Source organism: Jaculus jaculus, chromosome 19 (genome assembly GCF_020740685.1).
Source record: "Jaculus jaculus isolate mJacJac1 chromosome 19, mJacJac1.mat.Y.cur, whole genome shotgun sequence".
NCBI classification, from domain to species: Eukaryota; Metazoa; Chordata; class Mammalia; order Rodentia; family Dipodidae; genus Jaculus; species Jaculus jaculus.
In genome coordinates, this window is record NC_059120.1 from 29,358,047 (window position 1) to 29,383,839 (window position 25,793).

At 41.7% G+C, this 25,793-nt stretch overlaps 1 protein-coding gene across 3 annotated transcripts in view; it reads left to right on the forward strand.

Moving 5' to 3' along the window:
* The first annotated feature begins 23,800 nt into the window (after positions 1 to 23,800).
* Palmd (palmdelphin) overlaps positions 23,801 to 25,793 on the forward strand; it is a 74,252-nt gene continuing 72,259 nt past the window's right edge. For all 3 annotated transcript variants that reach the window (XM_045138349.1, XM_004663951.3, XM_045138350.1), the window contains exon 1: positions 23,801 to 24,326. In XM_045138349.1, coding sequence (XP_044994284.1) covers positions 24,282 to 24,326 — 45 coding nt within the window. In that variant the 5' untranslated portion in view covers positions 23,801 to 24,281. The remainder of the gene's footprint in view (positions 24,327 to 25,793) is intronic.

Sequence of the window (25,793 nt, forward strand, 5' to 3'; positions counted from 1 at the left end):
AGAAACCTGGAAAAAGCCATGCTGCATGCAGTTCAGTGGGAGAAAGAGAAATCACCAGTGGAGATACTCAACAGTGGACACTGCAAACCTAAAATTTGGCCAGCCAGGCCAAATGAGCCAATGGGTACAATAATGGCATGTCTGTTATGGGGGAAAGCAACAGCTTTCTAATTGAACTGGAGACCCACTCCAAGGGAGGAAATACATGCCTGATACTGAGCACCTATGATAGGGGTAGTTATGAGCCCTAGGGGTGTAAGGTCTGCTGGTGTCTGGTTAAATGTATATACTATGCTTGCCAGACTGCCCAGTAATCACTTCTCTTAATGTTCATACCCATATATTAGTGTTACTCACTTTTGATTAGAAAAGCTTCCCTTTGCAGATGGCAGACACCTTGGGATGACTCAGAAGGCACCATGGTGCTGAGAAGTGACAGAGGAGTGCTCATCACTGAAATATCTCTATCACACCTTTCAAGGCTCAGAGTCCATTACAGAAGAGGTGGCAGAAAGAATGTAAAAGACAAAGGAAGGGCAAGACTCCTTACAATGTGCTCATCCAGACACAAAGTAGCATGGATATCCATGACCTCACAATGCCTGACACAACCTACACAAGACCATCATAATAGAAGGAAAAGATGTTGACATCAAAATAAAAATTGAGAGGGAGAGGGGATATGATGGAGAGTGGAGGGAGGGAGGAAATTACCATGGGTTATTGTCTATAATTTTAGAAGTTGTCAATATAAAAATAAATAAATAGAAGAAAGAAGGAAAGAAAGAAAGGGAGGAAGGAAGGAAAAAGAAAGGAAGGAAGGAAGGAGAAAGAAGAAGGAGGGAGGCAGAGAGCAAAGGAAGAGAGGGATAAGGGAAAGGAAGGGGAAAAGGGAAGGGAAATAGTATGTTCAGTGAAGCCTGATCCCCACCCCTTCCTTCTACACCTACCCAGCGCTTCCCCTGTGATACACATTCTTGTATTTCAGTGTATTTGATACTTACCATCAAGAAGAAATGGTAATGTTACAGGAACCAAATACCCAGATCCAATGCATAACTGTTGTTGTATGAGTTTGATATTAATTTCAGTAGGCCAACAAATATTTGCTGCCAAGTAATTATATCACTTTCAGAACTTGTAGTGGATTTAACAATAAAGACATTGGTTGGGTCATGTTTTCTCAGGAGGCTGGTAACTCTGCTATAAATATAAATTACCTAAATTTCTTTTCACATAACTAATTTCTACAAAAAGCTGAGATGAGTTATATGATAATTTCTTTGAATGAGAGGCCATCATAATAGAATAAGTATATAGAATTACTAAAAACAAATTAGCTTTTCATTGGGGAAATATCTATTATCTCTGAAATAACAATGCTGAGATAGATCAAGGCTATTATAGTCTTGAGTCAGTTTTCTTAACTACCACTCTAAGGAGGTGCTTAGGGTCCAGGAAAGTCCTTGAACACTAAACCCTAGGTTTGCTTCTAATTTTAATCAAATAACTGAATAAAAAATATTTAAAAGGACAATTACTAAATTAGTATATTTATTGAGAAAAGTACAGAGATAGAGATCCCACATGAAGTCCTGGAAAAACTGTGGAAAGAATAAAGAAAAGAAAGTTCAACGAGCTCCTGACATGTTCAGAGCTGTAGAAAGTAAAGGCTAAGGGGATTTCCCTCTGGCTACCCTGGGCTCAGCTGAGGGAAAGCTTACTAGTATCTGGAAGCTCCTGAGTGGTAGACAGCTCAGAAAGCTTGACTTCCCCTCCCAACGGTATTTATAACCTTGTGGTGGTAGACCTTGTCTTCTGGCTCAGGTGAGCCACAGGGACAGCTGATTGGCTAGGGCTAGAGGTTGTCTCAGAAAGAGGCTAGCCAAGTTCTGGGGCCTAAGCTTGACCAACCACAGTGTAAAGACCTCCCTCCCAAGGGGGGCCCAGGTTGCTTGTGGAAAAACAGGTCTAGGGAACTAGCCAAGAGATAAGAATCCAGATCATCCTTTGATCTGTAGCAAATGCAGATTTTCCTGCCTTTTTCTACTTTCAGGGGCTCAGTAACCCCAACTGCCTACTCCCTCTCATTACCAATGTAACAGACAGCTTCAGGATGCTAGAATGAGCTTCCAAACCAGGTACAGTTATGGAGGAAGGGATTTATTGAAGATAGAGGGGAAGTTCCATAATGGCAGAAAAATTTGACCTTCTTTCTCAGGACCAAGCAGAGAGAGAAAATTGAAAAGCCACAAGCCACACCAGATCCATAAGCAAGCACACTTAGGAACTACAGGCAAAGCTCAGGCACTTTACATATCTTCACACTGGAATTCCAAACCCACCCCTACACCTTAGGGCTGGACCCTAGAATCCACCCACAGTGACACCTCTTATAGTCAGGTGGATGCAAATCTAAATTACAACTTTAATAAAATCCTGACTATATTGGAGACCACCCATTCAAACTACCACAACCAATATCCTGGAAATAATCTTCTCTAATTGTGAAATATTTACTGCCATTCTTAAAGGGAAACAAACTCCCTTATGTTCACTTGGCATTCTTTAGGAACTGAGCAGGGGTGAGATTGCCTATATTTGAAAGGCATAAATATATGGAAAGAATTTAAGAGCCAGAGGATGGGGAGGAGTGCTGAGGAACAATGCCCTATGGATATGAAGTAGCCATTGTATTTGTGACCTCACAGTATGACTTGAGCAAGACCTGCCTAATATTTAACTCATTAACATTTCATCCTGCATGATAGAGTAGGTAAAAAGAAAACTTTTAAGATATCAAAATAGAAGAGGGACTATTTGGAAAGAAGAGGTACAGTGAAGGGAGACAAGGGATGGGGACAAAATAAAGTAATAAGGGATTATGATCAAAATACATTATGTACATGTATGAAAATTGACAATAAAAAGTTGTTAAATAAATAATAAAAATCAATTAAATATTTAGATAAGAAGATTCTGGGGCTGGAGAGATGGCTTAGCGGTTAAGCGCTTGCCTGTGAAGCCTAAGGACCCCAGTTCGAGGCTCGGTTCCCCAGGTCCCACGTTAGCCAGATGCACAAGGGGGCGCATGCATCTGGAGTTCGTTTGCAGGCTGGAAGCGCTGGCGTACCCATTCTCTCTCTCTCCCTCTATCTGTCTTTCTCTCTGTGTCTGTCGCTCTCAAATAAATAAATTTTTAAAAAATTTAAAAAAAAAAAAGAAGATTCTGACTCAGAAATAAACCATGATTTTATCTTGATACTATTCAAGAAATATTAACTTCAAAGACACCCTCCTTGGCCTCCCTACTAGATTACATCCTTGCACCATCCCTGCTCCAAGCCATCAACTCTGTCAGGAACTCCTGCTTTGTTTTCTCAATGGCATGCAATTCAATCTAACACTTCATTTGTTTGTTTTTCTCAGGCCTTTTACCACAAAAATCTGAGGTCCAACAGAGCAGAGACAATGGCCTTGTGCTCAGTATTCAAGCACCACCCACTTATCCAGTACCTGCCTAGCTCATGGTATCCTGTACCTGGCTGATGGTATGTGTGCCATAAATATTTGCTGAGTGTATGAAAGCAACCAGTCCACACCAATAATGACTTTACAATGTGTAGCATTGAAAGGTTTCACTTTGTGAACAGGGTTTAAGAACTCAGAAGGCTTTAACATTTGGTCCCCAGTAACATGTTTGAAACCAAAATTATATTTGTTACTTCAGTTACTTTATCCTTTCCAAATAACTACGTGGGACATGAACACATAACTGACACAAGGGTGTTAGGTAGCATGTCCTTGCTGATTTCAAGCTACTTCCTTATGGGGGACCCCTCCTTTTAATATAGGAATTGGCTGCCCAGTAAAGTATGTATGCTTACTTAAGTACACATCTCATTTAGACTACAAGAAGTGTTTTCACCCCTAAATTTGTCATTCAGGTTGGCCTAAGTAGTTGAATACATGGGTAGACTCATAAACATGCCTAGACTCAGTTGTTTGCCCCAGGAATGACAGTTCTGTGGTTAAATGGAGAAAGGGACTTCATGGAAGTAATGAGAACACATATAATTCACTACCAAGGACTCTATGTGCATTTTTATAAAAGGAAATACATGAAACTGGTCATAATATGGGATTGATTATGTATACTGCCTGAATCAGTATGTTAGTTCCAAGCTCAAAATGTCTTAGCACTTTTTCATTTGGCAGAAAGTACAAAGAGCTATTCACAGAAATGTGAATAGAAGCAGTAGTGCTTAATTTACACCTTGATATTGCAAAGTTCATTGTCCACTAAAATATCTTCCTCAGGTCACAGCCCAACAAGCAAGATATTGTAAAGGATCTCATCTGACCTCATAAGCTAATCACAGTCAGGCCTGGTTAGTAATTAGATGAGAGACTAGTAGTTACCTTAGCAATCACCTTAGATGCTCCAGCTCCTAGCCAGTGGGGATACACCACATCTAAATATCCCAAGCCCTTTCTTTTCATCCCAGAGACTCTAACACTCACCTACTCCTTTTGGGGATTTCTCCTTGTCCTCTGGTTATATTTTGTTATAGCTACTGACTCAGTGATTCTGGGCCCTTCTGCTGGACCTTTCTCTGTTCTCCACATAGTTCTACTCAGAGCTCACTGATGGTGGTGCAAAATTCTCACTGCCTTGGTCTTTTCCTTTTCTGTGTGTACATGTGATATAGATGTGTAAATGTGTGCTTATGTGTGTGGTACATATGTGTGCAGGTATATATACACCTGTACACACATAAGTGTGGAAACTGGGTGTCTTCCTCAGTTTCTCCCTGTTATTTTTTTATTGAGACAGTGTCTCACATGAAATCTAGAGAGCTCCCTAATTCTGCTAAGACTAGCTAGCCAGGAAGCCCAAGGTATCCACTAGTCTCCACCTCTCCAAAACTGGGATTATAGGTGTGTACTGCAAATCCTGGTATTTTATGGAGGTACTGAGGATCTGAACTCGGGTTCTCATGTTTGTTTGGGAAGCACTTTATCCACTAACAAACCTCCCTAGCCTGGAGACTGCACTTATTAGTGTCTAATCAGTGCATCATGTATTGGTTTGGTAGCTCTTTTTACTCAAGATCTGAGGACAGGTTCCTGCAGAATAAAATCTGAGGGTCACACACATGGCAGGCTCCTCCCCGGTGGGTAGGTAGTGCTGAGGAGGGACCAGGCCCACTGATTCCTCCCAAGGGGTTGAGAAAGAGGATAAGCATCAGATGACTCAGAACCTAACCTAGTCACCAGAGAAAAACCACACTGAGTTGGGAGTCTTGTGGTAGCAAGAAGTCACAGGAACTCACTTTATTGTTACAAACAGTTGCCTATTGTGGTGGTTTGATTCGGGTGTCCCCCATAAACTTAGGTGTTCTGAATGCTAGGTTCCCAGCTGATGGATATTTGGGAATTAATGCCTCCTGGAGGGAGTGTATTGTTGGGGGCGGGCTTATGGTCTTTATAGCCAATTTCCCCATGCCAGTGTTTGGCACACCCTTCTGTTGCTGTGGTCCATCTTATGTTGGCCAGGGGGTGATGTCCACCCTCTGCTCATGCCATCATTTTCCCCTGCCATCATGAAGCTTCCCCTCGAGCCTGTAAGCCAAAATAAATCTCTTTTTCCCAGAAGCTACTCTTGGTTGGGTGATTTCTACCAGCAATGTGAACTGGACTGCAACACCTATATAATGTTGAGGATGAAGGTGGGGATTTTAGGATGGGGCAAGAGGTAAGGGCCAATAGTAAACTGTGACTATTGAAATGATAATTCCAACTCCTGCACGGAAGTAGCAGGCAAGAAGCCATTAGGCATCTTTCTGAGTCCTACCTGGCCAGAGACAGGTTGCCAAACTTTAGCTAGGCTCAGGAAGTTCCCCTAGGCCTGATGCCTGGGCCAAGGCCCAATATCTCCCCCTTTTGTTTTTGTAAGAGCATTAGTTACCATGGCCCCTGTCTTAAGTTGTCCCCCTCTGGGCATCTTACCCATCACTGGGTACCATGTGTTTAGCTCACTGAGAACTCACTCCATGGCCTGTCTTATGTTGTCTCAGTCAGTCTGAGATCTTACCCATCATTGGTCATATCGAGGGCAGAGGAGGTGGCAGTGGGTCATCTGAGGAACTTAATTCCTGAGTTGCCAGCCTGTGGTAATGTATCTCAACCTGATGGAGTTTTATTGCCTCTAGCCGCTGGTGAATGAATTGTGTGATTTTGTTAATTACACAAGGCCCAACAGTGAGGATAAGGAGGAGGGGAAGGAGGGGCCTAAGCAGAGGGAGAAGGTAGAGTAAGAAGCCACGTAAGCCCGTTCGCAGTGGGCTGTCCTGAAGGTCCCGCCGCCTTCTCGCCAAGTCTTCCTGGAGCCTCTTAATCTTGTCCTGGACGATTCCCAATTTATTGGCATAAAAGCAGCATTTTTCCTGTAAAAACAAGCATATACCTCCCTTTTGGGACATTAGTAGGTCTAGTCCCCTCCTGTTTTGTAGGACTAACTCAGCCAGGGAATCTAGCTTCTAGGAATGATATCTACATCTGGGATTAAGGTGGCTGGGGCACAAAGGCCCACCAATTGGTGGGCAGAAAGTTATAGGCCATCCCACCTCCACAAACATAAACCATTCCAGAAGGCAGGCAGCGTTGAGCACTGGGCTCAGTTGTGTTAAAAGTACATAAGTAAGGATGAATGTACCCCACATCGATACTGGAATTATTAGGGGAAGGTGGGACCCAAATGCAAGTTCCAGAGGAAACACTGGGAAAAGCTGGACAGGGATGGGGAAGGTGGCTGAGCAATTTTTTAAGGTCATATGGGTAACTGTACTGCAATCAGCTGGGGAGGCCCAGATCAGAGGCAAAGCCAGAGCAGGGTGAAGACCATTTTAGGAACAGTCCTCCAGGGTGGGACACTCCCTGGAGAAGTGATTGTCAGTGTCCCCTTGTTGGGACAAATATTTTAGGTCTCTCACTGGTAACCAAATGGGTCTTTTTTCATCTTGAGGGAAGACACATCCAAACCCTCTCCCTGCTGTGAGGAGCGTGTCTGGTCCTCTCCAGGCCCTAGTCAATAGGTTCCTCCATCTTACCCAGACAGAACTGTAGGTAATGGATGAGGACCAATGTTTTTGAAAAGGGGATAATTTTTTATTTTCTTTAGAAATTTTTTAAATATTTAGGGTAAATAATGCCTTTTTTAGTTGGTCATGTGGGGGTAAGGATTCCCCTTTTGTTTTTGTAATTGAGACTTGAGAGTCTGATTATATCTTTCAATGATAGCCTGGCCCCGGGGCGGAGGGGGTGGGGTATGGGATGCCTGTGGAATGTGAGATTTTCCAGGTCCAGAGAAAATCTACAAAGGCCTTGCTTATGAAGCAGGGGCCATTATCTGTTTTAATTGGGTCATGTAGTCCATGGGTGGCAAAGCACTGAAGCATATGGCTAATCGTATGTTTAGATTTTTCCCCAGCATGTGCCGATGCCCAGAAGGTACTGGAGAAGGTATCAACTGAAAGAAAAATATATTTAATCTTTCCAAATGGAGAATAGTGTGTGACATCAATTTGCCAAAGATGATTAGGACAGAGCCCTTGAAGATTGCTTCCTGTAGTTTGAAGCGGGGGAGGGGGTACTTGAAGGAAAGGCTGACAGGACTTACAAGTCCAGACAATTTTTTTAAGGTCCTTGACTGATACCTGTGGAAACCTATGTTTGAGACCCCTCCAGTTGACATGGGTTAATAAGTGGAAGTGTGTAGCTTCTGTAATAGTATAACACTGAGGCATAGAAGCCATTTTATCAGACAAATTGTTTCCTCAAGAGAGAAATCCCAGTAAGTTTTGATGACCTCTGAGATGTTGAAGAAAAATGGGGTTAATTCTTTGTTTGAGTAGGGAACGAGCTTGAATCATCACAAGAAATATAAGGTTGGAGTCCAGTCTAATATGGGCCTCAACCAGGTTGGGTAATAAATTAACAACATAGAGGCTGTCAGAAAACAAGTTAAACAGCTCTTGAATAGTGTCCAAAGCTAGAACAATAGCAAATAGTTCTTTGAATTGTGCTGACCCCTCAACCTCATGGGAGACTGACTTTATGGGCATAGGCTCTTTTTCCTGTTTTAATGGAGGGTAGATGACTAGGGAAGCCCCCAGGTACCCTCCATCAGTAAACATGGTAAGAAATTCAGGGTTAGGTTGAGACAGAAAAAGCCTGGGGAGCTTAAATTCTAACCTGGAGAAAGAACTCATCCATTGGTGGGTGCCATAATGGCATCAGTTTTACCTAGAAACCCCTTGAGAGCCATAGCAACTCTGTTATTATTTCTCTGAAGTCAGGTGAAATCTGTTATCTTAAAGGGAGTGACAATAAGGTGAAGTTCTGTGCCAAACAAACGGACAGAGGTGTCTCTTCCCTTGACAATGCAATCAGCAACCTGGTTAGTGATAGAATAAACTCTGGGGACCCCACCAATTGAGAGGTGGACCCATTGGATGGGCTCACCTTCCTGGGCCAACAGTGCAGTGCATAATGTTTCCCCAGAGAAAATGTAGAGGTAGATGGGCAAATCAGGATTGAACCTCTTTAGGGTCACAGCATTTATAGCCTGTTGTACCTTATGAAAAATTTGTTGATGACAAGAGGACAAAATTACCTGAGAGGAGAAGTTAAGATCCTTTAGGAGGTCAAACAAAGGGGACAGCTCTTCAGTAGTTATGGGTATCCAAGGCCTCATCTAATTAATTTCTCCCAAGATCTTCTGGAGTTGAGGCAAAGTGTAAGAATCCTGAATATAAAGTTGTGGTTTAACAGGTGAAACTGTATCTAGGGTAAGAATCAAGCCCAAGATATTAAAGGGAGGCACAGTTTGAAATTTCTCAGGAGCTACTTTAAAGCTGTGAGTATGAAGGATTGTTAGACATTGGTGGGTAAGGTCCTGGAGTGTGGAGGAATCTAGGCACCCAAGAATAATATCATCCATGTAAATATAAAACAGAGTATTGGGAGATTGATAAGAGAAGAGAAAATGGATGGCAGGTAATATTGACAAATGGGTGGGCTATTAGCCATGCCCTGAGGTAAGACAGTCCAGTCAAATCTCCTATCTGGGCCACAAAAGTTAACGGAGGGTACAGAAAATGCAAATTTTTCCATGTCTTCTGGATGGAGAGGGATAGAGAAGAAGCAATCTTTAATATCAATGATAGTAATATGGTATATATTGGGAATAGCTGGGATCCATGGGAGTCCCCTCTGGGGGGTTCCAAAGCGGATCATGCATTCATTGATCTTCCTTAAATCATGTAAAAATCTCCAGGACCCATTGGGCTTTTTTATGACAAAGACAGGAGAGTTCTAGGGACTAGTGGAGGGACAGATATGTCTGGCCTCCAACTGTTGATCAATGAGTATGTGGAGTTGGTGTAACTTAGAAGAAGGGAGAGGCCACTGCTCAACCCATATAGGATCTCCCAGTCTCCACTGGATTTTAAATGGGGGGGGGGGGCTGGGCAGTGGCGATGTTCATTGGAGTAATTGGGATGACATTCCCTCCCTTCCTCAAACTGTTGTTGATATTCTTCTTCATCTAACAAATCATTATAAAAGGCCTTATGGTCAGTAATGATGAAAGCCTCAGCATCTCCAAGGATGTCTTGCACCAGTAAGTTATCAGTGAGCCCAGTCACCACGAGAGGACGGACTTTTCCCCTGTCCCCACCTAGGTGAGTCCAAGGAAGCCATGTAGCAGTCTCCCAGGAGGTGGACTGCCTGCCAACAACCAGTAGGGGAGGGCCGGGCACAAGCTTCCAGGAGGGGGGCACTTCTTCCTTTCTCAGGACCATTCGGTCCACTCCAGTGTCAATGAGAACTTTGAATTTTTTATTGCCAATATTTAAAATAATTTTGGGTCTAAGGCTGGGGACCAGAGGGATGGTCCAATGGGCTTTGATGGTCTCTTTCCCCTTACTTAATGGGGCTGGGGGGAGCCCCGGGAAGAGTTTAAAGGCTTTCCCTGTATGTCAAACTTCGACCGACACTCCCTAGCCCAATGAAACCCCTTATTGCATTTAGGGCAGCGGGTGCAAGGGGTGTTGGTCATCCCCCCAGAGGGTGGGGGAGGCTTTGTCTCGTTGGGGCACTCCTTTTAAAAGTGGCCCTCTTCCCCGCCCCCAACACACATTGATTTTTAGAATTTAACTGTAATGCACAGATCATAGTGGCCAAATCTCTCTGTTTATTTTTCTGAAGGGTGGCAGCCATAGCCCTAGCCTGATGGGAGATAGTGCCAATGTCCTTGGTGGCTACAATCCAGCTACTCATGGAGTTATCCTTGAGACCCACACAGGCAAGGCAGTGATTGACCATCATCCCAGCCCAGACCAACATTTTAATAAACTGATCTTGTAATGCCCCTGGGGGAAATTTTCTTTGGAGGCTTTTTTCCACCCTATCTATAAATGTAGCCAAGTTCTCAGATGGTTTCTGAGTAATACCCATAAGGGGAGGTTCAGAGGGCCCCTCATCAAGCCTTTTCCATGCTGCCCAGCCTAGTGCCCTGACCTGGTCCCTATATGGGTCAGGGATAGCCACCTGAGAATGACTGTAGCCTACTGATCAGAGATACCGGAGAGCAACCCAAAAGTTATTGGCACAGGGGGCTGTTGACTTTTGTTTCATTCTGCCTGGTATGGCACTCATCTTTAAAAAAGGCACACCACTTAATGTATAGGGGACCCAACAAGACAGCCCTGACTAGAATTTTCCAATCTTGGATTGTACAAGGTTGATGGGCAAGTCCCTGTAATAGGGTCTCAGCCCAAGGAGAGTTGGGTCCATCCTCTGAGATCGCCTTTTTAAGCTTGTTAAGGTCCTGAGCTTCCCACGGATACCATGCAGCAGGGCAATTGCACCCAGGATTTAGATTGATGGGAAATAAAAAAGTAGCTTTATTTTTTGGCGGCTTGGCAGCTGAATATGAAGGAGGGGCCAAGGGGGTTCAGAAAGGGATAATCAATGGAGGAGGTCCCCCAAAAGGCCAGGGAGCACTGTCAAAGGGATCAAGTGAGGAGTATAAAGGTGTACCCTTTTCTGGGGTTTTTAAAGCTGTATCTCCAGGAGGAGGAGCCAAATCAGGCTGTATACTATCTTTTTCCTCTGTCTTGTTTATGATTGGTTGGCCTTGAAGGGAAGCAGTCCTTGAGGGTTGAGATCATAGGGAGGACCCCTGAGGGGAGTGTTTTACCCTTCTCCACATGTGCTTGACAAACAAGGGCCTCTACCCTATCCCACGTGTCCCAATCAAAGAGATTTCCTTCCAGCAGCCATGGTGCCAGCTTAAGAAGGCAATCCCAGGTCTGTCGAGCCTGATTATCAGTTAAATTAAGCCCTGTACTCTTTAGGAGTGCCCTGAGAGATTCTAAGGCAGGATTGGATTTAGAGGTAGACTGTCCCATATTATAAAGTTCAGAGAGAGAAATGTCCATAAAATTAGGGCAATAGCAACCCACAGACACATGAGTACAACACAAGCACAAGGATCCAAAAGATAGGTAAACATGTTGTACAAAACCTGCAGATGCAGCTTGCCTGTGAACCGAAAGTGAAAGGAAAGAGAAAGAGAATGAAGAGATGTTGACAAGCAAGTAGAAGCAAAGTTTAACACATTAAATATGAAGACTGCCTCATAACTCATGAGGGTACGCTCACCAGCACACTGATTGACCTCCTTAATGAATACCTCTCACGGGGCACTAGTCTGCCAGGTTCCTGGAGCCCCATGTTGGGTGCCAGATGGCGGGCTCCTCCCCCAGTGGATAGGTAGTGCTGAGGAGGGACCAGGCCCACTGGTTCCTCCCAAGGGTTGAGAAAGAGGATAAGCATCAGATGACTCAGAACCTATCCTAGTCACTGGAGAAAAACCACACTGAGTCGGGAGTCTTGTGGAAGCAGGAACTCACTTTATTGTTACAAACAGTTGCCTATATAATGTTGGGGATGAAGGTGGGGATTTTAGGATGGGGCAAGAGGTAAGGGCCAATAGTAAACTGTGACTATTGAAATGATAATTCCAACTCTTGCATGGAAGTAGCAGGCAAGAAGCCATTAGGCGTCTTGCTGAGTCCTAGCTGGCCAGAGACAGGTTGCCAAACTTTAGCTAGGCTCAGGAAGTTCCACTAGGTCTCACGCCTGGACCTCTCAAGGCCCAATACACACATAGTAGTGTCCTCCTACCTAACAGCCTATTAGTGTATTCAGCTCACATATGTGTCTTTTCAATAGTCTCTTATATTCAGGTCAGTTTTCTTTTCAGGGTGTTGTTAAATTTCCTAGAGATTCAAGAGTCAAAAGATCCAATCCATGGTTGGCTCCTCATTTCCTAGAAGACTACTGCCAGTCACAGTATCCCTGGGCATTTGCAAATTATATGTTCCCTACTCTTCACTCTGTGTCATCCTTTACTTCTTAAGGAGAAACTAAAGAAGCATGAACTTGATACCTGCAAGGCAAGTGGATATGAGAAGGGTAAAAGCTCAGATTAGTTGCCCAAAGCTCTGTTTATTGAAGAACTTAATATGAAATACAGGGGAAAAAAACCTACTGTTTAAAAAAAATAAGAAATAAACTAAAGTCGGAGGGTGGAGGCTGATTATGAATCAGCTAGTATTTAAGACTTCTTTGTAGGAGTGAATATTTCTCCCAAGTAGAGAGGTCAGTGGGCTGCCATGCAACATCTCTTCTACCAGCTAGAACATTTTGCTCTTTACAATAATGAGGCTTATAAATAAAGCTACATTCTGAGTTGTTTCCCAAGGGAAGATCAAGCAGTGTGATTTGGTGGAATGTCAAGACGTAAGGGGAAAAAAGATCATCAATAAACAAATGCACAGAACTGAATTGTCACATTCTTTTTGTGGACAATTCCCGTCTTTATTTGGAGTGCTGTGTTGGGAAGTCACTGCCTCTTCTCTTTATAAATAACTTGGCATCTGGAAGCTGCCATTTTTAATACTATATAAGGACCTCTCTGTGCATTTCCCCTGCATTACCCATTATGTGCCACTTGTTTGCATTCCGCTTGTCAGCATATACATTTGCCCTTGGCAGGTTTGTGGGAAAAGTGGAACACCCAGTAGTCACACAAAGATTCACACAAAACTGAGAGTGTCTACGTTGCTAGAAAGGCTCCAGTCAATAGCTCCTAAAAACACAATACTCCATTAATCTATAGGAAAACACACTTTCTTGCTTCTTCACACAAATGGATTTGGTAAATTCAAAGAATGACAAATGGGCCTGTCCCACATCCTAAAAAGCTGAGATTTTTATTTCATTTATATCCATTTACAAAAGAGATATGTAAATAAAGAAGGGAGATAAGAATAGAGTTTGATAAGAATGAAACTGTCGCATGCTAATAAAAGCTTAAACAAAAGTAACCAGAGATATTCATCTAGCTTGCCCTCCATTTCCCAAATGAATTACTATTCTTATTCATTCAAGAACTATCTTCAGAGGCTGGTTACAATTTGGTACCATAATAGCTTCAGATTTCATTTTAAGAATATCAAGATCCAAGAAGAGAGCAAAGAAAACTTAGGGGTTTCTGTGGTGGTTTGATTCAGGTGTCGCCCATAAACTTAGGTGTTCTGAATGCTAGGTTCCCAGTTGATGGAGATTTGGAAATTAGTGCCTCCTGGAGGCAGTGTATTGTTGGGGTGGGCTTATGGGTGTTATAGCCAGTTTCCCCATGCCAGTGTTTAGCACACTCTCCTGTTGCTATTGTCCACCTTATGTTGGCCAGGAGATGATGTCCACCCTGTGCTCATGCCATCATTTCCCCCTGCCATCATGGAGCTTCCCCTCGAGTCTGTAAGCCAAAATAAACCTTTTTCCCACAAGCTGCTCTTGGTCAGGTGATTTCTGCCAGCAATGCAAACCTGACTGCAATAGTTTCATTCAGAAGGAAATTTATATTTTGTTTTTAAATTTCCTTTCTGAAGGTATTTTTAAGAGAATAAAATGAAATACACACACAACATACTTTTATAGCTGAGGTTTTCAAGAAGTGAGTGTAAGAACAGGGAGACAGCTCAGTTGGTTAGTGCTTGCCACACAAGCATGAGCACCAGAGTTGAATTCTCAGCACCCACTTAAAAGCGAGTATGATCGCGCACCTATAATCCCAGCACTGAGGAGGAAGAAACAGGAGGATCCCCAGGACTTGTTGGCTAGCTGAATCAGTGAGCTTCAGGTACAATGAGAGACACTGTCTCTAAAAATACGGTGCAGAGCAATTAAAGAAGTCAACTGTGGAAGTCAACCTGTGGCCTTCATGGGCTCATGAAATCATTACACACATACATGCACAGCATGCTCACACCACAAAGTGGGTCATGTACAGGTGACAAGGATATAAAGGAACAGCTACCTCTGTCATGACATTTTAAGCCTTCAAACTCCACAGGGAATAAAGACTATGATTAACCACCATCTCTACAGGAGTTCCTTCAGATCTGTGTGTGACAGCTATATTTCTTAGCTCTGAGTGTTTTTTTGGAAATCCCACCCCACCCACACCACTGCATGACTGCATAATACAATTCTTTCAGTCTCTGCCCTGAGCACACATAAGCAATCTAACTCCTACACTCAGAGTCTCACCAGAAAGAAACAGGAAAGAAACGGATAAGGTGGGGGCAGGGAGAAGAAGGAGGGGAAGGAAGGAAAGCAAAAGTATGGATCCAAAAGAATTTCACTTGGTTTGATAGATGTAATGATGAATTAACAAAGAGATTTAATTCTATGTTAAAACAGTAAAATTTCAAAATGGGAAATGTTAGTACTATTTTTGTGAGGGGTTCTTTTTCAAGGTCTGAGGCATTTAGTAAGCACTGGCAAAGCAGCCAACTCTCCAAAAACAGACCTATTAAATATTTTGGAAGTAAATCTTCAGTTGGCATCTTTCAAAACACTTATTTCCAAAAGTGTTCAAGCTAGAATTACAATTGTCTGGGACACAATCTGTCAATAAGAAAACCTCATAGCCTTCATTCTTAATAGTGAAAAGGGATGAAGGGTAGACATACTGACAGCTGCCCACTTTCTTGCATTGCCATGTAAATCCACTTTAACATAACGGGCTCACACCCTAGCTTTTACAGTGATGGCTCTGCCTCGAAGCTGATCTAATTGGATAAGCTTACAGAATATTTCCATAATGACAAAGGAACAGATTCAGCCATCCAAGACTTCCATAGCTATTCTGATGGACAATCTGTTGGATACCAGTAAATGAACTGGCACCCTGCCCAAATCAACTAGGACATCTGGCCTCAGTTTTCCCACATTGAAAATAAAGATATTTCGTAACTTCTGGGTAATGGGAAATGTTGAGTATGCCCTTTGTCCTGAGCAAGTCAGTTATAGAACTGAGTTATATATGTATGAAGAGGCATTCCACAAGAGTGAAAACACAGAAAGAAATAGCAATACACCTGCATAATAGGATCATTAAATAGTAGCAATGGTGATTGTAAAGTTGCCATTTGTGAGGTACCTGTTATGCTCCATGACCATGGTTATCTGCACATTCATTTGTCTAAATATATATTTGCTATTCTCAACATGTTAAGCAGTCTTCCCAAGTTCATTCATCTAGCAAGAGAAAAAGTTGAAAAATAGAAAGAACTATGTCTGATTCTAAAACCACCTCCATTTATTAATTTTCACATGGAAGAAAACCAAGATTTTGATGTGCATGACTTAGCTAAGGATCATTAATAAACATATAAAGATTAAAGATTAATACATTTATCATAATTATGTATTACATATATGTGTATACACACATACTTTGAACACCACATGCCTTACATAACAAATGGGATTCATAAGGCAGCTTGGTAGCGTGTCAGCCCTAAACCTGCTAAAAAATTTGGAAAGACTATTCAGCTTGTCTACAATGATCTAGAAAACCAAAGGCTCTGATCACAAGATGTCCCCTTTGCATCCCCACCCTCGTGTATGACTCATTCCCTTCAATACACGTATGTGTCCAAGTCTAAACCTTTCAAACACATCTCAGCTGTCCACTCTGCTAGCATGACTTGACTGAAGGTGGCCTTGCCTCCACCCCGACTCTAACTTAATGGTCTTTTCATTTTTCTCAGAGTGTTTACTTATCTTCTGTTTACTCCTGTCTCTCCACTACAATGAGTTCACTGTGTAATCTACCTTTGTTTCTTTCACATAGTGTGTTCTTAGTGACATAGTCCATAGATGTATAACCAGTGTGTGATGTATGAATAGAAGAAAACAGATAATCAGAATTCAATTCCCTGCTTCCATACCTTCACATACCTATACCACATTTCTAAATGGCATGCCTGTGAGATAGACAAACTGTTGTTTGAAACTTCTAAGGGAATACAAGCATTTGAGACCTAAATATTAATACCAGGAATCCCCATGTCCAAATTTGGTAGGCTAGCAGAACCAGCAAATCAAAAATTTGGTCATGGAGATGGCAGCTCCTCAAAGATGCTTTTCAATTTCTCTACTGGCAGTTATGGATCCAAGCACAAAAGCAAGTGTGGTGCTTTTTCTATAGCAACAGAAACTGAGATTCAATCTTAAAAAGAAATTAAGAAGGGAATGTAACAACTTGAGTAAGTAGGAGGGACTTCACCCAGTATCACTTTTTGCAAGTCTAGAGCCAAAACTTCCAAAAATTCAAGTGTCCAAATCTACAATTGAGGATGAAGAGATGGATAAGGTTCACTGAATAAGAGTATTTGTTCTAAGTAGGGTCCTGAGTTCAATCCCCAGAACTCACTTAAAAAGCTGGCATAACTGTACTTGCCTAAAAGCCCAGTGCTGAAGCAGGTAGACAGGAGGATTGCTGGGGCTCTCTGGTCAGTCTAGCTGAAAAATAGCAAACTCCAAGTTCAACAAGACACTCTATTTTGGAAAAATTGGCTGAAGAGCAATAGAAGAAGACAGCTAATATGCACACATGAGGCTCACACTTCCACAGATATACTGTACATATGCTACTTACAAAATAAAACCTTGCAATGAGTAGAAATCACTTTACAAAACAAAAAGCAAAGAAAGACAAAATTTTTCAAGTTCAGAAAAGCAGTTGAGTCCTTAGAAGCAGTCAGGGTCATTTTAAACATATTTTAAACAGTATAAGCTATCATATATTATAGATACTACTTAAAGTACTTTTTTGATTTATGCAACATTTTTGATTGGGATAGTTTAAATGTTATATTGACTTGGCTGGCTAAAAATGAAAGTGCCAAATACAAGTATCAGTGTGGAAAACAGAGTCTCTGAAACAATGCTGAGGGAAGGGCGGCTTCCTTATGCTGTGAACAAAGGAAGGAAAATGAGTAAGGCAATCTGGCCTCAGTGAATGCTCCTTCTCAAGGCAAATACAATTAAAGTTAAGCCCCCATGGTCCTTTGCATCCTCCTTTTTGATGCAAACTGTACAAGAGTATGAACTCAATTAGGTTTGATTGTGAGAGTGGGAACTTTATTGGGGAAAACACGCTCTGCTTAAGTGCATGTCCTCTATCTTTGTAGAATGATGGTTATGGACATTGTTGCTTCCTTCTTTTTCTTTTTTCTTTTTCTTTTTTTTTTTTTTTTTGTTTGTTTGTTTTGTTTTGAGGTAGGGTCTCTCTCTAGCTCAGGCTGACCTGGAAGAATTCACTATGTAGTCTCAGGGTATCTCTGCCTCCCAAGTGCTGGGATTAAAGGCATGCACCACCATGCCCGGCTAACCTTCTTTTTTTAATTTAAAGCTAAAATGATATTTTTATAATGCTGATGATTTTTCCTGTTCACTTGTAAACCAAGAAAAAAGAAACTTCTCCTTTTTTGTTTGAGAGCAAAATCTCAAAGAAGTTAAACATTAACTTCTCATGTGGACATGGGAAGAGAAATAAATTATGGAACATGTTCAATTAGCTTCATGAGTTTGGGAGATTTCTGTGTGTTGATGGTTAATTGGTTATGATTTTTATCTGAGTTTAGTTGGGTAGGGTATTAGTTAACGAAAGCTGTGTCCATCTTTTACCTATACAAAGTCAAACAAGTGGCTTAGCTGAATCTCCTCTTCCATTAAATGAAGCAGTCTGACCTCTAGGACACCGACTTTAAAACACTACATAGATATTCAGAGAAAAGACTCTGCTTAGCCACACTCTATTCTACTATTTGTGGTAGAGTTTATTTTATTGCATAATAGCCTACCTTTGAAATACTTACACAAAAGTTACAGTCTAATCTACAAACAAATTTCAGAGAAAAATGGTCATAGGGCCGGAGGGATGGCTTAGCAGTTAATGCATTTGCCTGCAAAGCCAAAGGACCCAGGTTTGATATCCCAGGACCCATGTTAGTGAGATATACAAGGAGCACACATGTCTGGAGTTTGTTTGCAGTGGCTGGAGATCCTGGAAGCGCCCATTCTCCCCCCCCCCCCCTCTCTCTCTCTCTCTCTCTCTCTCGCTTTCTCTGTCAAATAAATAAATAAATAAAAGTAAAAATATTAAAAATGGCTATAGAGTGTGTCCAACCTTAAAAAAATTCACAAATCACCAAAATGATCAAACCTGCATGCCATGTATAACATATTATTCTCAGCACATGACTTATGTGGTTTAACCTCATGCTGTAAAATCTTATTACTTCAAAATAAAACTAAAATGAGGGATGGGTTGTGGCACTGAGGTGAAGCTTTGGGGATAGAAAGTCCTAGATTTAAATGTTGATTTCACAACTTGGTATATTAATAACCTCTTCATAAGTTAGGTAACCTTTTTACAATTTTTTTAAAAAAATATTTTTGTTTAGTTATTAAGAAAGATAGACAGAGAATGAGAATACCAGGACCTTCAGATGCTTCAAATGAACACCAGATGCATGCACCACTTTGTGTATCTGGCTTTAAATGGGTACTTGGGAATCAAACCTGAGTCATTAGGTTTTGCAAGCCAATGCCTTAACCACTAAACCATCTCTACAGCCATTTTTTAAAAATATTTTTATTCCTTCCCTGCCATCCATAAACTGTGAGCAAAAGTAAAGTTGCTATTGTCAGGTATTTTGTAAGTTACACAAAAAGTACCTGATGCAGGATACAAATTGCATCTTTTTGTTTGTTTGTTTATTTGTTTTGGTTTTTTGAGGTAGAGTCTCACTCTAGTCCAGGCTGACCTGGACAAATTGTATCTTTTAACTGTCTTCATTCCCACTTAAAGTGGTTGGCAACAAAAGATTTAGTAAAACTCACTTAAGATAATTGAGAGCAGCTAGAGTGTAATTGCATACCTGTTTTATAAAGGTTGAATCTGATCATAATCATATAGTTAATACTTGGATGATACTAACTCACTAGACTCTAATGTTTTGTGAAAGAGAATTCTAGGTATCTTTTGATTCAACTTACTTCTAGAGATACAGTAAATATATAAATCCACCTGAGACTTCTTTCCTAAATTCCAAAATCCACACCTAACCACCTAGTTTACAGATCCATGTGGATAACAAATTGATTTGTTGAAAATTAAACTCTTGGTATTTATCTTCACACTTCCCCCTGAAGAAAACTATTTCACCAACTTGCCTATCTCAATTGATAAATGGCACCTTCTATTGGATCAAGTTAAGAAACTCAGACTTAGGAGCTGGGATAATAGCTCAAATTCTAAAGTGCTTGCCTCATGAGCATGAGGACCTCACCTCAGTTCAATTACAGCCCACACAGAAATGGCAGGAGTACTGTTATCTGGCTAAATGGATGGATTATGCCACCAAACTATTTTCTAAACATTTATATCTATGTTAGCAGTTAGTTAGTTAATGCTACTCTCACTTCTGGTTAGAGAAGCTTCTCTTTCATGTGGTGGTGACCACTAGGGCATCTCAAAACTCATCAAAGTGCTGAGGAGAACTTACGGTGGAGTGTGCACTACTAAGTGAGACATCTCTATCACACCCTCTAAGGTTCAGTGACCATTACAGAAGAGGTGGTGGAAAGAATGGAAAAGCCAAAAGAAGGGGAGGAATGCTTTGCAATGCTGTCATCCAGACACAAAGTGACCATGGTACTCATGACCTCAAAGTGTCTGATACTTCCTACACAAGACCCACATAATAGGAAAGGAAAATGGGAAAATGATGACATCAAAATAGAAGAAACCTGAGACTACAGAGTGAATTCCATGTCAGCCTGACCTAGAACAAGATCTTACGTTAAAAAAACAAATAAACAAAAAATACCTAGAAGACCAGTTAGGAAGAAAGGATTCAGTGGAAGGGGGATTGAGGAGAGGGAAAATGGAGGGTTGTGGGGTTGTGGGGGTAGACTATCTATTTACAGAGCTAGTCAATAAAAACATTTTTTAAAAAGATAGCAGGAGCCAGACATGGTGGTGCATGCCTTTAATCCCAGTTCTCAAGAAACTGAGGTAGGAGGATTGCTGTGAGTTCAAGGCCAGCCTGAGACTACATAGTGAATTTCAGATCAGCCTGGGCAACAGCAAGATCCTACCTTAATAAATACAAATCGCAGGAGTAATGGCTTGTGTCTGTATTCCCGACACTGGGAAGGCAGACAGGAGGGTCCCCGAGGATCACTGGCTAGACAGTCTCCCATAATTTGTGAGCTCCAGGTCAGTGAAGGACCTGGTCTCAAAAAGAAGTGGACATAGCTCCTAAGGATGAAAGCTGAGGTTGCCCTCTGGTCTTCACATACATGTTGTACACAATGCATGTGCACCCACACATGCACACATGGACCTGCACATACTGAAACATGTGCACTCATATGCACACACTAAAAAGAGAAAATAAACAAGCTCGAGTTATCCAGAACCTCCTTTTTTCTCTCAAGCCCCATATTAAATCTTAGGAAGTCGCATTAGTTCTACTAAGATTAAAATATATACACAGTTCAAACAATACACACCACCCTCTTTGTCACCACCTTAGAGCCACCATCATCTCTTAGCTTGGTTACTGAGATTGCATTCTACTCACTCTCCCTGTTTCCATCCTAGAAAAATTAATCATATTATGACTGGTCATTCACATCACAGAGTAAATGTTATAGGACTTACAATGTCTTACAAGATACAGCATGGATTGAGATCTGTTATATGTCTACCTCCTTGTTATTTCCTTTCCTTCAGTACCCCTCTCACATCACATTAGCCTAGTCCTACAACATGTATGACCCAGCATGAGGCTTTTGCAGAAGATTTTTATCTTCATGGCTATCTCCTACCTCTACTTAGACCTTCCCCAAATTCTCCTTCATATTGAAGCTTGTTTATGGGCCAATTCTGAATTGAAATATGTATTCTCTTCCCTTGCTCTTTTTCTCTATAAAATTATCACTGTGATTGTCATGAGAAAGTATCTCTTACACATCAAAGTCCAGAAGTACAGCTGACCAACAGTCCCAGATGCTTCACTCTGAACTCAAGCTCCATATCTGCATCCAAGCCACCATTCCCAGGTGCTGCTCCCAGCCAATGACCGGGCATGGCATTTACACTACAGTGAGCTAATCTCTGAGGGACACAGGACCAGTCTGAAGCTTGACTCCAGGACTCTCAGATGGTATGGCCAAAGGCCCTTACACTACACTGCAGATTCCATTGCTTTTGCTCAACTCACCCCCTTCTCCCTTCCCACTTGGGTCTACCAAGCTCTCCCAGCTCCAGCTGTGTCTGTCACCCTCCCTATTGTCTCTCATATGTTCATTTCTCCTGATACAGTTTTTTCCACTGAACCTATCTTGACATTTGTTTCTCAAAGGACCCAGAATAGCATAATCATCTTCTCACATACTGCAGTCTGCTTCCATAGTATGTCTTTTGCTGTTTTCCAGAATAAAGAGGAGAAATTTTCTTCTTTTATATATCCAAACACTTAATGCCAGGTCTGACATGTACTTAATGAATAAACACATGATGAGTGACTAACAAATGTTTTGAAAATATGAACAATGATTAGTAGTATCAATTGTACAAATGGATAAACACATGATAAGACCTATCTACTCTCACCGCTTTGCTCCCTCCTAAATTTCCTGATGCTCTTACTTTCTCCAATCCTTTTCTATGGTAGAAAACCCCATGGGTTGTCCTACAACAGAAATGAAATTTGAGAAATAAATTGAATGAGAGAAAGATCCAGATTAATAACTGTATGTTTGCCCACTTGTCCTGGGTAGAAAATATATAGTTCTGGCTGAGATATTTATCACGACTACTTTCTTGTTGTTAATTTGAGCCAGGATCTGCAAACAAATAATATCAAAAGCTTTGAATATTTGATTTTTTTTTTGAGTTTAAATATCCATCCAGTAATAATCAAACTTGTCCCAGGCATGATTCAGTCTCCTGATCTCTGGTCTCCCTAAATTTCTCTCAAGTATGATTTCATACTCTTGAAAGAGATGAACTACATCTTACAGTGACTGACTCAGCATGTGACCTCTGGTTGGGGACCTACTAGTGACAGTATGGGGCCATCTTATTACACTAAGTCCCCTACTTTCTAGAAAAGAGAATCACAGAGTTTGGCCTGAGGGTCTTACATCCCACTGCAAACATTCTGGGAGCTCCGTGGAGAAGGATTCTGGGGTCTAACTCTCTCATAAAGACTGATTTAAGTTTCAGCCTGTATCTCACCTTGCCTGTGTCCCTGGGCAGGCCTTGATGAATGGCTGTTACAAAGTCAGACAGCTGAGGTTCCAATCCTGGCTTTACTACCTATTAGCCATATGGCAAATTACCTCCCTAAGCCTGTTGCCTCATATTAAAAATAGGAATAACAGCACCAATCACTCAACACCTCCTAAGATTAATGGGATGAAATGCATTTGTCTGTAGAGAGTGCTCAGTAAATATTAGCTATCACAGTTACCAATATCAAAAACACAAAGAACTTTGACACATGTATTCAGGGTTTGGTTTGTCCTTTTAACCTCTTCAGCTGACATGAAGGGGCCGATAGCATCCAAACACATAATGATGAAGTAGACGGTAATTAGTACTGACTACATCAAAATTTAATTAAAGAACTCGTAAGGAAAAGAAAACAAAGTCAATTGCAAAGTTCCCTGGTCTCTGCTGTGACATGAGTTTCTCTGGGCCTCAGCGCCTTCCTGGGAGCTATAAGAAATTACCCACCCAGTGCCCAGCCGCAGGCAGTTATAGAATGCCTCATCACACTTTCACAGCTAACTCATTTCGCTTGCGCAAGAGCTGAGGTCAAAATGGGCACCTTCCAAAAAGCTGAGTGTCATTTCTGAATGAGATCCAAGAAAGAGCTGCATTCCATGGAAACGCCAGTGGGGCACCATCGGAGGGTGGCACTGGCTGTGTAAACCACACCAAGCACTCCTGGCAGGCCAATTTTTAAATATTGTCACTTTAACACCTTTCATTTTTCTGTGTATGAACTCAGATTCCAAGGTTTGCAACAAACGACTGGGGGTGGGGCATCAGAAGGGAAGGAGAGCCAAGTGTACGTAGACCACCGAAAGAAGTTATAAGGTGACTAAAGAAGCCTCTGCTACCACCTAGAGCCAGGCGGGGTGGGGGGGGAGAAGGCAAACAAGTGACTTGGTACTTCTCTCCCCTCTCTCTCTCTCTCCCCCTCTCTCCTCTCTCTCTTCCTCTCTCTCTCTCTCTCTCTCTCTCTCTCTCTCTCTCTCTCTCTCTCTCTCTCTCTCTCTCTCTCGCCCTCTCTCCCTCCTTCCAGGTGAGAGTGGGCTAAAGTAACTTTGAACCCACACAGGGATGGAGAGTTGCTGAAGCAGTGGCTGATTTTAAGCTTAGCATGTGACTCCCTGATGCCACTCCTGGGAAACAATGAACTGGGGAAGGAACGGTTAATAAGAAACTGCGTTGCTCACCACGCACACAACAAAGGGCTGGCGCTCCTCAGGAAAAGGGCTGGTGCTGCTGCTGTTCAAACTTGTCCGTCCGCTCGTGCCAGCAGCCCGGCGTCTGCCTGCTCGGCACACTCTCCTTACACGTGTCTGCCTGGCCTGATCCGAGCATCTGCTCAGAGGCGCTCCTGACAAGCCAGGAATTTTTCCTTTCTCCCTGGTGCGAAGAGCTGACTTCTCCCGGTGTCTCTTCTGTCACCCTCTCCCCAAAGAGGCACCTTGATTTATGGTAGTTTCGGAGTTTCTTCAGCGCCTGCCAGTCCTTGACTTCTAGAATGGAAGAAGCGGAGCTGGTGAGGGGACGACTCCAGGCCATCACAGTAAGTTGCTCAGAGCCGCAGTCATTAAGTCATTACTTGGAAGAACAGCACTGTGGCTAGCTGTCCCTGTCGCTGAGACAGAAAACAGATCAGACTTCATGGGCTCAGGTCTGCTTCTCTTAACCCTTGTAACTCTCTGTCACTCTTTGTTTTCTGAATCTGAGAGCAGAGCAAATAGTCCTGATTTTCCCATAATGTCTGCATTTTTAAATACCTATTAAGTTTTAAGACTGTTTGGCAGACATTCATCTTCTTTGGGTGTTAAAAATGCAGCTTTTCCTTCAAATTCTATTTGAAAGAACTTAGACTTTAAAAATTGCTCAACTTAGTAACTTTTAAGGCAATATGAATGCAGCAAAAAGTTGAAAATTTCTTTTAAACAGGGAGAGCATGAGAAATAAAATCTGTAAACTTTTATTCATAGTTTAGTTCCAAAAAGGCTAACAGAATTAAAATAACTATTGGTATATTTGAGCAAAGTGCTAAACAAGAGAAAAGTAGGAAAAGCAAGTATCAGAGTAATTCTCAGAGATCAGTTTTCCAGTACAGGCAGAAAACGAATAAGACCCTGATAGAGGAATGCAACACACACAATGGATTTGGAAAATATTTGCTTAATGCCAGGAAAAAAATAGTGTGCTTTCCATGTTTGTTCTGAGAATGAGTCAAAGCAAGAAATGAACTACTTTTCTTAAATGACCCAGCCTATACCTTTATTTTATAAAAATGCTGCAGTTGACAGTAACCTGGGAATATGTAACAAGATCATATCTCATTAGCTGCAATTTTGACATAATTTTTTTAAGGAAAAAAGAACTTTGGAAATCAATACCTCAATGTCTCACATTTTCTGCCACATTATCTGTATTGATTCTTTTTATAAACTGATACTAAATCAGGGTAGGTAGGAGGTTATAATTCTCCTATAACGAATAAAGCCAATCCTAGTTTAGGATTTTTTTAATTAAGTGAATATAGTGTCTCCTTTTCCCCCAAAAAGGATTCAACACAAGAAAATGTTTTCTTCACCTTTGATTAGGGACAAGGAGTCCACTGATGAGCTTGCCACTTTTCCATAAGACACTTTTTTATGTCTCATTATTCTATTTTCCTTCATCAAAAAACCTCTTATTTGTTTTGTTTAGTTGTTAACCTCCGCCACAGTTTCAGCTGTCCTTGGAAGGACAGGAACTCTACTGTGTTCTCTGTTGTTCTTGGCATTGGTCTTTCACATTACAGCTGTTGTCTAAAGGTTATTTCACTAGACTATGTGAACTGCGTAGTCACCAGCCCACTTTTTCTAAGGCTTCTATCTCATAACTAATCAAATGAAATTACTCACTCAATAAAGTACCAGCTGGGGCTGGAGAGATGGCTTAGCGGTTAAGCGCTTGCCTGGGAAGCCTAAGGACTCCGGTTCAAGGTTCAGTTCCCCAGGTCCCATGTTAGCCAGATGCACAAAGGGGT